At 42.8% G+C, this 15,332-nt stretch overlaps 1 protein-coding gene across 4 annotated transcripts; it reads left to right on the top strand.

The window, feature by feature from the left end:
• Positions 1 to 132: 132 nt before the first annotated feature.
• kcnk4a (potassium channel, subfamily K, member 4a) lies at positions 133 to 13,671 on the top strand. 4 transcript variants are annotated; one of them, XM_037076382.1, is made up of 8 exons: positions 133 to 774; positions 3,637 to 3,800; positions 6,381 to 6,664; positions 6,956 to 7,073; positions 7,599 to 7,768; positions 8,537 to 8,723; positions 9,159 to 9,292; positions 9,392 to 13,671. In XM_037076382.1, exons 3-8 carry the CDS (start codon positions 6,476 to 6,478, stop codon positions 10,448 to 10,450), a joined length of 1,857 nt encoding a protein of 618 aa, XP_036932277.1. In that variant the 5' UTR covers positions 133 to 774; positions 3,637 to 3,800; positions 6,381 to 6,475; the 3' UTR covers positions 10,451 to 13,671. The 4 variants fall into 4 exon arrangements, with proteins under 4 accessions (XP_036932277.1, XP_036932278.1, XP_036932276.1 ...); XM_037076383.1 differs by having other exon boundaries at positions 6,360 to 6,664; XM_037076381.1 differs by having other exon boundaries at positions 6,347 to 6,664.
• The last annotated feature ends 1,661 nt before the right edge of the window (positions 13,672 to 15,332 follow it).

Here is a 15,332-nt window from a genome sequence, read left to right as displayed (position 1 = left end):
TTTGGTCCGCTGTCAGCTGTGTGCGAGGAGGTTTTTTTTTTTTTTTTTTTTCTTTTTTACTGCTGGCGTACAATTAAGCCTAAATGATCGCCCCGGTCCAATGAAGAGGGCCTCAAAGTGTTTTAAGTGGAATATCTGTTTAATCACATAAGTATTTCCGCAATTATCAAAGTCCTCTTCCTTTGCCTCTCGGTCATGAACACATCATTGAGAAGGTGCGGAAAGCTTTAAAGGCGCAGACTCGGATAAAAGAAAATTAAAGAGTGAATTGAAGGGTTGGGCTTTCCAACTTGAGAGTCTGTTTTACTTCACGATGCAACGTCTCCTCAAGTGCAAGAAAAATTGTGTGGAGCATAACTCTGACTTTAAAGAAACAAGTGTCTTTTTTTACTTCCCAAAAAGACAGAGGTTGGAAAGGCGAGGATTTAGAGAGCTAAGCCCCCCCACGTCCACCTCAGGAAACTCCGGGCCCTCTGCTCTTCCTCTGTGGTGACGGCACTTAATCACACTCGCGGCAGAGTAATGCTCCTCCTCCTCCTCCTCCTCCTCCTCCTCCTCCTGATCCTCCTCCTACGATCTTCTCCCCTCTGTCAGAGTGATGTAGGGTCACGAGAATGGGGAAACACCTTCCAAGGAGAAAACACACATGAACACATGCACTTTGACAACAGACACACATACACACACAGAGCTCCTTGCTGAGTGCTGAGTGGTGAGAGAACGGCACATGCTGCAGGAGATAAACTTGGATAGCAACATTTCTTCAAACTGAAGGTAAGACATGTAAAAACAGTTTGTTTTCAGTGAGTTATTGTGAGTTAAAATATCTATTTCTGAGAAGATAAAGATTCTGTTGTTTATTGTCCCTTCAGAATTAGAAATGTGTATTTTTATCATGCATGCTGCTCTGCTGAGATCCAGTTTTTATGTGTGGCTATTTGTTCTTTTTACCCCAAATGTGTTTATTTCTTTTTAATCAAAAGTTACCAAGTTTAGTAGCAGACTGTCACTGATGTATACAAAGATGATCCATCCCCTGCTCTTGTTTCTTCCTGCCAGTGTCTCTCAACCCTGACACTGCCGACAACACAGTGATTTTAAGTGCAACATTTCAAAAGTGGCTGTGCTTAAAATTTTTGTGTAGCTGCAACATTTGATAAGCTCATCTGTATTCACTATTTGCACAATCCAGAAGAAAATGTCCACAAAGATATACTTTTTTATGATACTACTGTAACGCATAACAGTCCTGTCATTATTTTTAAGGATAATTATTTCCCAGACCATGAAACCAGTGGAGCAGAGTTGTAACATGTGATTTCCTTCTGACGTCAGTGATGTCCAACTTGGAAAAAAAGACACATACTTTGAGGGGGTAGTTGCATTTAAAGGGGCTTTATTTTCTCCCAGCGCTGTAAATTCTTCAGTAAACACTACATCCTCATCCACAGACGATCACGTCCATCCCTCGAGGTTTGTCAGCACAGATAAAGGGGTGGGACAAAATCTTTGTTTCTCAGGCTGTGTGTGACTGTTGCGTTTACAGACAGGCCTCTTTTTGTAGTCGTACAGTAGAAACATTACATTCACTCAAATCCAGCAGAGTGCTGTTGGCACTACAGTAACTTTACTTACTGGTCTCACACACCCCACTTCTCTGTGTAATGACTGAAATAGCTTTTTTTATTTATTTATTTATTTAAATTTGACCTTCTTTAAGGGTTATTTCAGGGTTCATCTTCATCGGAGCTGTACAGTCACTGCAGCTATCAGGTAAATATAGTGGGATGAGTTATTTTACACCATGAAAGCTCTCAAAGTTTAAGTTCAACATGGGCATTATTTAGACACCCTCAAGCTGATGCACAGTAGAGATGTTCCGATACCATTTTTTTCCTCCCAATACCGATTCCGATACTTGTTCTGTCGGTATTGGGCGATAGCGGATACCGATACCACTGTGTTATGAAAAATAAATATTATACTACACCTGCATGACTGTGGTAAGGCCTGGCTCAGGTTAAACCATTTGTAAAACATGAATGAATACAGCAAATGGAAGCCATTTATTTTTAAACAGAGCAGTATAAAACAGAAGTGCAACAGCAACTTGACAAAATGAATCTAGGTATAATAATTTTTTGTGTAAGTCATTATGTACTAAATGAAAGGCATTTAAATCTTTAATAGTGCAGTATTTAACAAGTAATAAATCACGTGGTATCGGCTCAGTGCCTGGACTCCAGCACTCGCTGATACCGATGCCAGCATTTTCGGCCGTATCTGAGACATTTCCAATACTGGTATTGGAATGGGAATAAGTCTAATGCGCAACCTTCAAAACATTTTGTGGAGCTTCACAGCAAAACAGCGTTGCAGCATTCTCCCAAACAACTGAAGTAGATTGGGATTCACCCTCACACGGCTTGTGCGCTAATGCTGATAGCTTAAACTTTTTAATTTCTTTATCTTTTTGAAACAAGTCCCCATCTACTTCAGTTGTTTAGGAGAATGCTGTGTTTTGCTGTGAAGCTCCAGAAATGTTTTGTGGACGACAAAAAGTTACCCTTTAAATTTCCAAACAGGGATCCACGATTGGCTCCCAAGTAGTCGTGATGTCACGAGTCATACCGGGTACGCACACATGTTGAGCTGAGGTTTAAAGTGAGCAGGAAAGTTTCTCTCTTCAGCAGATCAATTTCAAACTCAACACATGCGTCATTCTGCACCGTCCAAATGAAGTAATGATGAGAAACACGTTTTTCAGTGGAAGAGGACCCCCAAACTTTGACAGTTAAACAGGGACTAATCATGATGAGAGTAATGTTTGCAGCTGTTTTTAGAGATTTTTCTTTTTTGAGTAGTTCCTCTTGGATTTGTCTCAGACACCTGCCTTAAATGTAAACCTAAGAATAGCTCATGTACATCTTATTCCAGCCATGTGCTTCTTTTCAAACAGTCCTCCTCATGATTTATTTCCCCACCTGCCCCGCTGTTTAACTTAAGATTAGCTCACCGCCCTTCAGCCACGGTCCTGCTCTTTTCTAAGCCCCCCTCACTCAATATCTTAGCAAAATATCAAAATATGCCAGCGCGGGTTTAGACAGTGATAACTAATAATGTCTGTCAGTGTTGAAGCCAGGGGTAGAGAGCGAGACTGTCCTCACACACCAAAGCCAACAGTCCATTAGCGCAGAATGCTAACAGTCAGCCAGACTCTGGGAAATCTCAGAACATTGTCAAGGTTCGTGTGGAGACGACCGGGGCCGGCTGACCTCGAGCAAGAAGCTCCTGAACCCCGGTCCTGTGTGCGTGTCTGTGTGTATTAAAGGTAAACACAGTTCAAAGAAAACATTTGAGGCCAAATGAAGATAAGCGATAAACATGTTTTCGATTAATGTCAAGATGTATGTTTGGAGTTTTGGCAGGGTCTAATCGTTTGTGAGAGCACTGGCAGGGTGGCCTGGTGTGCGTCAGTGCCTCCAAGGTTATTATGACAAAGTCTGCAATGTGAACACTTATTTAATGTAACTCGTGCCCGGCTAAAACACGGCGAGAAACAAGGAAATGTGTCAACTGAAGGCTGGTCTGCTCATTTATGCTCTGATCTACCTGTGTTTACCTGTTCGTTTTAAGTCTTCCTCTGGCTTGAGGGAGAAAGAAATGGACCAGCAGTCCTCAACTCCTGAACACTGAGCCGCCGGAGTGAAAGCAGAACTGTGATACAGCGGGAAGATTTCTCCATCACCTGATTTATGGAAGTTTAACATGGGATGAGCTCCTGACGTCATCGTCATCAGGTACTTTCTCGGTCTGCCTCTCAGTTATAAAAATGTCTTTATCCATTATGAAACTTCCATGAAATAAATCACGTACAGCTTCGCGAAGTAAAGAATAGTTCCTTTCAATTTCACAATATTGCCCCATTTAGCTGCGATCACACTGGATGTAATTCTAAACACACTGAAGATTATTTTCCAGTTATTTTATAGACTGTGAAAGAAGCTTGTTCCTTCAGATTGAGGCTAACTTTTGATATGGTTTGTTTTTAGAACGATTCCCAACACAGTCAAAGTTTAACAGGCCTCAACTTCAGTCGCGTCACACACTACGTCAGTGCTTCAGCAACGAAACAAAGGCTGGATCTGGAGATGGAAAGAAGTGAGCCTAACAGGTCTGTGGAGGCCAAAAGCTTGAAGCTGCATTAGCAGCTACTAACAACTTGGAGTGAAGCTCCTCCAGTAGTCACGTAGTGTCGGAATAATCAGAAAAATTAGTTCCCTGAGGAAATTCACGTGACAGACTCCTCAACTTGGAAACTTTGGTGAAAATTTATGAACACGACTTGCCGACGCCGAAGCACAGCACACAGAAACTTTTAGTTAATTCACAAGTCAATTTTTTGCTCACATGGAGTTTGTAATCTAATATTAGGGTGTAACTGATTGTTGCTGTCTAAATAAAGTGAACTAGATTAGTGAGAAGATTTATTTAATATTAACAAGTCAAGCAAAGCAGTATTTTAGAGGTTTCATAGAATGAACTGCAGCAGCAACTCTGAGACAACGTTTCACCAATGACGGCTTTTTTAGAAATGGGACATCTGAGAAGAACTTGCATGCAGGGACAGAACTATCAGTGGTCAAGATGCACTGTGGGAAATGTAGTACAATCCACTGTTTCGGAGCTTGAGCCACAAAAAGGGACTGAAAGTCAGGGTACCTCAGCCTCGGCTGCTTCTGCTGTCCATGGCGGGAAATTTCAAACATATTTTACTTTGATTCTGAAGTCAGGTGTTAAAAACAGAACAGTTTTATGGTAGATGGATTGCATGTAGCGTTTTTTATCTAGAGGACTCTACAATTCATCTGTTTCACGTACACACTCAAACCCCGCTGGCAGCCAGCTACCATGTAAGGTGCTGGCCTAGGAGCACTTTGTGGTTCAGGGTCTTTGTTCAGACAGCAGGCAAATCAGATCTGAAAGACTGAGCATCCGCGACTTTTATATTTCAGTATTAAAGCTCAGATCGTTGTGTCCAGACAACATTAACGTATCAGCATGGGTTGCTGCGGTAACAACAGTGGTGTCTGTGACCACCGAAGCTGGTGACGGAGCTTAACAACACAAAAACACGAGGAATATCGACCCACCATCTCGCCCTCCAAACGATCATGATGTCAGGTCACGAAGCAGACCATTTATCTCAGCGTGGCACCGCAGACTGTTGTTCTCTGTGCAGTTTCCGCCTTTTTTCCGACATTTGGGCTGAAGGTGTTTGGGATCAAACTGCCACCTTACTATGCATCAACATCAAATCTGATCTAAATGTTTTTAATAACACTAAAATGGTAGAAATGATTACAGCAGATAAGCAAATGTACACAGTATGATAATTGTACATTTTCATGCTATGGTATACTCCAAACTGCTGCAACTCTTCTGTAGTCAAGTGTTGCTCTGATCTCCTGGTTGATTTGACTTCGTATCTTCATCTGACCGTAAAGCATCTTAAAGTTTCTGTTTTCCTTGAGGCATTCTCTAAGGCACCAGTACACAACGGTCATGTTACTAAGATTAAACAAAAAATGTTTCTATTGTGAATGCCTTCTTGTACCCCATCTCTCTGATAGACAAAGCCTACAGTCCTCCATTCATGAACAAATATACTCATTTTTTTCCTAAAACTCATGTAGCTGATGAAAGTCCCACTCTGTTTTGTGAACGCATGTGACTGAAGTCTCATGTCCACAATTTCTTATACTGGACTTGAATTAGAAAGGGCTCTAACTTATGGCTGCCTGGACTGGATGAATTATTACATCGGCCAATCAGTCTTTTACACATTTAAAGCAATATTATGCAGAAATTGGCATTTTGTGTGATTTGGCGCCCCCCACAGTTTGTGCACGGAGTGCAACACCCCTGTCATAGATTGAAAAAAAAATTAAAAATCCCAGGTCTGTGATGATTTGTCAGATGTAATGTAGGCGCTAACTACAAACGAAACTCATCACATCATAACAACGTGATGTGTTGTAAACTTGTTTGTTGAAGTAAATCCTGCCGTCTCACCGACGTCACAGTGCAGAAACAAGCGACGCCGTTCACCTTATCACATGACCTTGTACCATGAAAGGGATTTTGGAGCCGTCATCTTAAGGTCAAAGTTACATAATGTTGCTTTAAGTGTACATGAATTTACGTCATGTCAGCTCTCAACTTGTCACTTTTTCTCCCATGGACTGTTTCTTTGGTTTGACGCACCGATGTTATAAACAAAAGGTTATTAATGTCTGTCAGCCTTGTGTTGCTCGTTGACACATTTCCGTCCTCACACGTACAGTGCCTCTCTAAAGGAACTTCCTGTTTATGGCCAGCTGTGCCCTATATCCTGACTGAGAGCCCGACCAGATCCTGGCCTCCAAACCCTGACCCCTAACCCTGGGGGGGCGGGGGGGTCGACGGGGAGAAAATGCGGTGCACCACCCTCTTGGCCCTGCTCACGGGGGTCGTGCTGTACCTGGTGATGGGAGCGCTTGTTTTCCGCACCCTGGAGGCCTCCAACGAGGATTTGGCGTACAAACAGCTGCTCACTACCAAGGACACTTTCCTCAAGAACAAGACCTGTGTCAATGAGCGCGAATTCTACAAGCTGGTGAAGGTAACTCAGGGCACACTCATACCTATTACTATTAGTATTATGAGTAGTATTGCTATCATTGTGCAAACACTGTGCAAATTGATGGCACTTGTACCTTTTCTACTTCATCCTTCTTAAATACATTTCATGTCAATGTCAAAATAAATGCCGCATTTATTTGACACACATAGTCGCTCGTTTGTTTTACGTTCTCACCGTAAGATAAAAAAGCTACTTGCAACTGTGAAAGACAGTTTGTGTCAGAGGGTGAACGTACAGTTAAATAAATCAGATCCCCTCTCTTCCCTGCAGGGGGTGGTGTCTGCAATGGATGCAGGCCTGGATGTGAGCAACCTTCCTGCCAACTTCACCAGCCGCTGGGACCTGGTTTCCGCCTTCTTCTTCTGTGGTACCATCATTACCACCATAGGTAGGTGGGCACTCTTTGAACATCCTACTAATAGTGAATGCTCTTTGAAGTGAAGAAGCCTGTGGGAAGCTGAAATATTGTGGAAATGATTCATTAAGAAAATCCTGATTTCCAGTAAGAGTTTGGAAATTGGAATTTTATTCTGAACGTACTTGATCCTTTCAACAGCCTTTCATGTTGATGACATGATAATCATTAGAGTGAATAAGTGAAGTCTTTTGAAAATATGTTCAGTTCTTGCACAGAGTTGCACCGGTAATCACCTGATATTGCAGCAGGAGTTCTCTGTCCTGATTGGTTAAATTGGGCAGGGATACTATAACATCTGATTTCTCCTTTATTGCCTAAAACCGGAGGAGGAGAGACATGAGTTACTGACCAAACACTCCTTAACAGTGATTACTGATGAAATACAGAGCTATTCAACACTCACCTTAATTTAAAAAAAAAGATATGTAGCTTACAGCACCTGAGAACTTTGACTGCTTAGCTAAAAGTCCTCGTGTTCCTTTTACTTCTTAACAGGTTTTGGGAACCTTTCTCCTCGGACGTGGTACGGCCAGTTGTTCTGTGTGTGCTACGCTCTGGTGGGCATTCCCATGTTTGGCATACTGCTTGCTGGGGTGGGCGACCACATGGGCACAGTGCTGCGGAGAGCTGTGGCCAAAATTGAGACCCTCTTCCTGGTGAGAATGGTCTGTCCTGCCAGGACGAAAAGCCCAGTTAGATTTACACCTGCGAGGTCCCAGACTTCTGTTTTTTATGGCTGTTTTGGCAGTGAATAATTGAGCGAGAGCTTCCTGCCTGGATGTGAGTTGACTTTATTAGTGTAAATGAATATTCCTGTGGTAAATAAAGAGGAAGAAGCTGCTAATTGTTTCTGCAGGTGATAATTAGAAACAGCAAACACAGACTTAAATTTAGATGTATAGATTGACTGACTGATTTGTTTTTTATTTAAAAAAAAACCCACAGTTGCTCCAGTCAAACAGTCCTGTACAAAATTACAAATTATTTTGCGGCTCAGTCTTAAGCAAAATATTCTGTCTTCTCTCCAAAGCTTGACAAAGAATACCTGATACAAAAATGGCTCTATTCCTAAAGCACAGCTACAGTATCTCATAATAATCCAACCAAAATAAATCAACATAAATGGAGGACATTTTAGGACAACAAAACAAGAAATGAACCTCTTTATCAATTTCATATGGCTCACACAGCAAACAAAGTCTGTCCTCCTCTGGAGTGGCATTAAGCCTGCCGGTCTCCAAGGCTAATACAAGTATATTATTAAAGATATTGTGCAGCATTGATTGACTAAAAATCTTATCTAAAAAGGGGATATTATAAACACACCATGTTCTGTTCATGTAAAAAAATTTAACATGTGAATATCACAACAGTTTTAAGTATCTGTTATAATTAATTCTGCTACTGTATTTGCGATTCTCTCTCTCTCTCAGAAACGCAAGGTCAGACCAACAACTGTGCGTGTGATCTCAGCGGTTCTCTCCATCCTGATTGGTTGTCTGATCTTCCTCGCCGTGCCGACAGTCGTGTTCTGGAAAGTGGAGAGCTGGTCGTTCCTGGAGTCGCTCTACTTTGTGGTCATCACTCTCACCACTGTTGGCTTCGGAGACTACGTACCAGGTACTGACACAACCTCGTGTCTCGTAGGTAATTCCCGAGGGGTCACGAGATGATGACCAGGGCCATGATTACCATTTTACTTTTTTAAAAATCTTTCTTGTTTTATCTTTTTGGAGCCTTTAGAAACAATTCAAATGAAACAATCTGATAAATGGAAATAAATTGTCTGCTTCTTTTAAAGACATGGACCTTGCTTTTGGACTGTTGGTCGGATAAAACAAGTGTAGTAATTGTCCTTAATCCAGAACACCTATGTTAAAGTAAAGATGAGGTGTCATGGATCAAGAAACCGTCTCCCTACCTGCTCCAGGACTCTTCTGTATCGACACCACTGTGAGATGCAACAGAAAGGGGACGACTGTCTCTCTGTTAGGGGTCAGTGAAACATCGCAACACATTAAAACCCTCTTAAATTCACTATCTCTCTGTGCCCAGGCGGCGGTCGTGAGAGCATGCTCTTCAAGCTGCTGGTGTTGTTGTGGATAGTGTTTGGTCTCGCCTACTTTGCCTCCATTCTCACCATGATAGGCAACTGGCTGAGGGTGTTGTCCAAGAGGACCCGCGCTGAGGTGAGAGACACACGTGACACAAATGTGCACCACGACAGGAGGAGCTGCACTTAACACTGACTCATCTTTTCTGCTGCACTGTCGCTCTCTCACTCTCAGATGGAGGAGTTGAGGGCCCACGCCACAGACTGGACCCAGAACATCCAGAACATGTCCATGGACTTCCGCATCCCGAACCCTCTGGAGTTCAACGACCCATTCCTCCTGCAGCGCCGGCGCTGGAAACGCAGCGAGCGTCGCCGCATCCGTCGGGGAGCCACGGGCACTCTGGGACACTGGGTTCGAGGGGGATCTGAGAACGGACACCTGCCGAACCGCTGGGCCGGGCTCTCCAGCTCCATGAGCCAGCTGGAGGCCCATTCTTCTCTTGAGAGGGCGGTGGTGGCCAAGTCCAGGCCACGGGTCAGTGTTCCCGGAGTCACGACAGTCCCCAGAGTGGGGCCTAGATTGAGGGTGGACCCTGCTGTGGCTCTGCAGGTGGAGGGCAAGTCATTTCATCACCTGCTGGCCCGCTCGTTGTCCCTCCCTGTGGCCCGCTCCGCCTCAGAGCTAGACTCAGCAGCTGCTGCCTTGGAGGGAGAATACATCTCTGGGTCTGAGTCTCCCTTCGACTCCGGATCAGACGCCTCCTCGGTCTCTTCTTCTGGCTTGGCTCTCCGCAGGTTCCAGCCCTGTCGTACAGTCAGCAGCATGGAGGAGGGAGGAGCTGCAGGCATGAACACAGCGCAGGAGAAAAACAATCCGATTCCAGCAGAGAAATATGAACCTGCAGCAAACACTAGCTACAATTGCCCACGTGCCCCTAGTCTGCTGCCTCCCTCCCCTTTTATTTCTTCTTCCCGCCACCCAGTTCTCCTCCCCTCTGTTCCCCTCAACATCGCGTCCGCAAACAGCTGCCAGCTGCTGGATTTCTTTGGAGAGAACCTGGCGTACATCGACGAGTCCTCAGACACTCTGAGCGACCGCGGTCAGCCAAAAGACAGCATGGAGAGGAGGAGACGACCGCGGAAACCCAAGAGAAAGAGCATGAGGAGGCAGCTGTCGCACAAGTGGAGCCCCCTGCAAGTGAGGAGGCTCAGCAGTGAGATGCAGCCGCCTTCGAACCCGCCCACACCGCCTCCGGACTCATCGGAGAACCAGAAAGTTCCGACGCTCTGACAGCCACAAAGTCAACATGTGACAGAACATGTTCACACCAAAGCTGCTGGTTTACAGCAGACTGACACTTCTGCCGCTCAGAACATAAACTGTTTATAACACATGCAGCTCTCACTATCATGAATGTAGGTGATGTTTCAGGATAACTTCTAAAATTTATGCTTCAGCCTCACAGAGTCATTTTGCTTGTGATCTGTCAGTCTGGGTCCGGATTCACAACCCTCTCATAGAGCTCCTAACTCAGCGGAAACATTTCTAACAAGGAGTCTTTTTGCTTCGGAGCGCTTTAAGAAACTTCTAACCAACAAAGAGACAATCTTCCTCACTATCTTGGTGAAGAGGCGGGGCTGACCTTTTGAAAGCTGTGGTTTATTGATGATAAAAGTAAAAAAGCACTGAGCACTCTTGGAGATGATAGACAGGCCTAATAATAGAATTAAGACATGGTGTAATTATGAATATGTTTCTATCTAATAAACATCTGTTGAATACACTTTAAGCCCGACCTTAAAAGAAACCTACAAAATGTTAGAAAGCACAGGCCTGTGTGCACAGTAAGCTACTCACAGGCAGATAGTTGCTGGGTTTGTTTGCTTAGAATTATTTACCGTGCTGATAATTTTAGTACAAACCAATAGGCTGGTGTAGAGAACATAACACAGCAGATAAGCCTCTTATTCCCTCCGGTTGTGTTGCAATATGAAGACGTCGACACAACAGGCCGTCGGTCATCGTCGGGGCCGTTAAGGGGAAACTATTAGAAGGCATCATCACTTGACCATGTTTGCTATCAGATGAAAAGTCAGGGAGTCATACAGGTCTGTCCCAACACCTACACTGTGGTAATAAGTGCACAATCCCAATCAAATCTCAATCAAAACAAAAGATAAAAGTAGGTGGGATCACAGGAGTTGTGTTGAACAGTCACCACACTCGGTCTTAGGCAGAAATGTTCATGGACGAGATAATGTTGTAAAGTTTTATTCCCGTTATGTTTGGCTACATCTGCCGACTTTCTTCCCGTCTCTCTGACATGTCATTGTAAGTTTACTTCAAACTTCTATGAGGCGACCAACTGAACACAGCGATACCTTGACTAAAAGTAACATCTTTTTTCCGGGTTTGAACATCATTAAAATGTAACGTAAACGTAACATGTCACACAATCAGACATTTGCATTCTGGCAAATACCACAAGTGTGGATATTGAGACGGAGCTTTCAGTTCGTTCTAAAGGGAGACGTGAAGCAAACAGCTGTTGAGATATTTCAGTCGGGACTGAACTGAGTCACATTCGTTCCCGGGTTGCAACTACAAATTTCTCAACAAATGTTTTTGAAATAAATCTGAAGACAAATGAGGGAGACAGGCTGAGTCACATCATTATCCATCATTATGGGTAATTATCCACTCTGTTGATCTGTCCTTCTGCCGTCGAGCTCAATCAGGGCTCGGCAAACTAATCAACACTAAATCTCAGATTTAAGTGGCTTCGTGAGGCAACTGACTAAAATTCAGTGCAGTGATTTATAGCTGAGGCGGACCACCTCGCTTGAAACAAGAAAAAGCGCTTTTACAACATTAAAAGGGAAAAAGAACCGCAGGGGAGGTATTTTACAAAGCAAACGTCATAGATTTAAGATGTGTCACTTGTTTAGGATATCATAAACTAACAAAACACAGGACGTGATGCGTCTGTCTGCATCTGGGTGGCATACCACCTCTGCTAAATAAAACCCCGGGGAAAATCCAGCAGTGGGTGGAGAACCTGAACCACAACAGCAGTACAATAGTGTGAAAGCACGGCAGGGCCATCATTCACGCTCTGATAAGCGTCTGTCCTCTGTGTAATGCAGTCACACAAGTCCCGACTTTTGAAAAAACTTTGTGACCTTTCCTTCTAAAGGTGACGTGACCTGCTGGTTCATAAAACAGCTCAAAAATGTTCCGAAGGGTTAAAAAGTATAAAGTCAGACTGAGTTAGTGTCCACTGCTGCATGTTAAACCTCCTGACACCATGATAAGCATCTTTGTGTGCTCGCCTTGGATTTGAGTGGTCAGCGGGCTATTAAAGCAACATTAAGGTTATTTTTAAGTCTGTGGTGTTTACCAACTATACTATCAAGTGGCCTAAAGTCGCCGTTGGCAAGATTCTGCTTGTGGCCACTTTCCCTCTTGGCTGATGCTGTTTGTTAGCGTTTTATTATTTTTAAAGACTCCACCCCTCTGCCACATACATAAACCGTGCAGGTTTGCCCACTTGTGAATGTAAACACCTTTTCATGTACTGTATGGTTTGTCCTCGGGTGAACCCTTCTAGAGGCCTCGCTATGTCTTAAAGGGACACAAGAGCGTGATGACTGTAAGACACGCTGATAATCGACGAGGCTTCGGATGTCTTTGTGATTTTCTTTGCCGTCTGGAGACTTTGAACACCATTAATGGAGAAATTTTTTTTTTTTATGAGTGAGTCCTAACCTTTCCACTGATGAACAGGTGGTGGTAATGTGTCAAGAAACACACTGATGTGCCTATAAGAGCAGTGAAATTCGTCTTTGAGGACAACATCTTTGTTCGACCTCCAGGACACAATGTGTTTTTGTAATATTGTATGTAAACAGAAACTTTTGTCTACAAGAATACACCAAAGAACTCTTTTTAAAGGAGACATATTATGCTCAATTTCAGATTTGTAATGTTATTTTGGGTTAGTGCTAGACTAAGTTTACATGCTTGTCTCGCACTGTGCTGCAGCTCTGTATTCCCTCTCTGTTTGAGCTCCTGTCTCTTTAAGGCCCCTCACTCCAAAATACCCAGTGTCTTCTGATTGGTCAGCTCACACACGCCTGAGCCAGCACCGCTCACAACAACATAGCAGGTGGGGTAAATCAATTCGTACGTGCTAAAACTACCTGTGAGGCATAATTTAAATAAACAAATGTGTGACACGGTGCAGGACCACTGACGAGGCGTTTCAGGATCAGTGTTTTCTGTGGGAGAGAGGAGCTTCTGTTGATCTGCATCATTTACATGCACAGGAAACTCAAAATGTAAAACACTGCATAAGCATACTAGGTCTCCTTGACATCAAACGCCTGTAGTGCCTGTTAAGTGATGCTGAGTGATATAAAACTGAACCTGTGTCCGGATTTCATACGATTTACTCTACAGCTGCAATGATTCTTTAATGAATAAATCAGCAGTTATTTGATATCACTTAACCGGTTTGAGTGATTTTTTTTATCTTTATAAAAAACTCAAAATTCTCTCATTCCAGCTTCTTAAATGTGAACATTTGCCGTTTTTTTAAATTTCTTTGAGTTGTGGACAAAAGGACGTCTTCTCTGGGGAAACACAGATCGACATTTTATTCACCAAACAACTAACTGATTACTCAAGAAAAACTCCACAAAGATCTCAGAAAACAAATAAATAAAAAGTCTCTAGAAAGATGCCTCAGTTTCTGTTGGTCAGCTTCTTCCCTTACAGTATAAATATATCAGGCTTGAATACTTACTGTGTAAAACTGTGCCACAGTCCACTGGAGGGCAGGAGGTGTGACGACCTGGGTCCTGAACTCTTAAAGTCCTGAGTGAACTCGGCTCGGGTGGATGTGGATAAACAGTCAGTTCCTGCTTACTCAGAATCCAGAACTATGACAAAAGGCTACGGTGGCACGATGCCTTCCACCAGCACCAAAATAACTTACTGACTGAATCCACACTCACATTCAGGCTCCCGCATATTTTGTCATCTGTTGACAGAGTGTTGGAAGGAGAAAGATATTCACATGCTGTGCTGACCACGACCCACCGGCAGCAGTATTGTCATTCTGAGTCTGACTCCTGACCTTTTGAAGGACCTGTTCCCTCCATGTTTAATTTTTCTATACACACAATAAAAAAAAAGTCAGGATGTTTGACTCGTGCCTCGCTGATGACTTCGTTTCAGACTAAATATTTGTCCTTAAACTCTCTCTGCTGTTTGTAAACTGTAACATGCTCAAATTTGAGATCCGTTTGTGGCAGATTTATCCCCAAAAAACAGCAAACTGAACATTTTAAAGTTCCTAACTTCAAAAAGTTAAAGTGAGATTTGCAAAAATGTTCTTATCTATTTACTCATTTAAAGCTGCTGTAAATTCCTGTTCAATTATGTGTCACCAAATGCTCTTTTTTAATACTTTATTACAAGTATTAAATCACAATTTGAATGTCAGCTTTAAGTCTAAATATCTAAATAAGAGACACAATGTTTTACTCTGAATCTAGATGTCCATGTTGGGCCAAAGACCCACCTTTGTATTAAACAGTGAAAATAAAACAGATGTCTGATAATAACACATAAAACCTAAATAAAAACATTAATAATTATATACTTCTTTTGCTAATTTTAAACTAACTTGGAATAAAAGTGTCTTTTTATTTAGGCTAATAACTTGAGTGTGTCAGAGGTGAACAGTCAAGTCAGTCATTGTGCATTAAAATCACTTTCCATTTGTATTTTATTGATTGGACATTTGCATTGTTCCCAATGAAAAGGACAAAGGAAAACATCACGTGTTTAGACGACATAACTCAGCTGAGGAAGATCGTACTAGAAATGCAGGCTGTAACATTTAGTATTATCATCCAAATTTAACATTTAGATTGAAGTTTTATATCTTACATTTATGTTTTGGAGACTCTCACTTTAACCCTTTTCATGCATGTAGGCACCAGATTTTATAAGTGAAGAAGAACGAGTCAATGTTAGACTAGTGGGCTGCTTTTTAAAACCTGGTGCCTACATTACCCACGATGCAACATAGCCACTGACTGACATCACTTGAGGCAGTTTATCAGATTACATGCAGCTTCTTCTGGAGCCACAAAAGGCTTTA

Source organism: Acanthopagrus latus, chromosome 18 (assembly GCF_904848185.1).
Source record: "Acanthopagrus latus isolate v.2019 chromosome 18, fAcaLat1.1, whole genome shotgun sequence".
Lineage (NCBI taxonomy): Eukaryota > Metazoa > Chordata > Actinopteri > Spariformes > Sparidae > Acanthopagrus > Acanthopagrus latus.
Note: the sequence above shows the minus strand (reverse complement) of the source record. Positions and strands in the feature narration are given on the sequence as shown.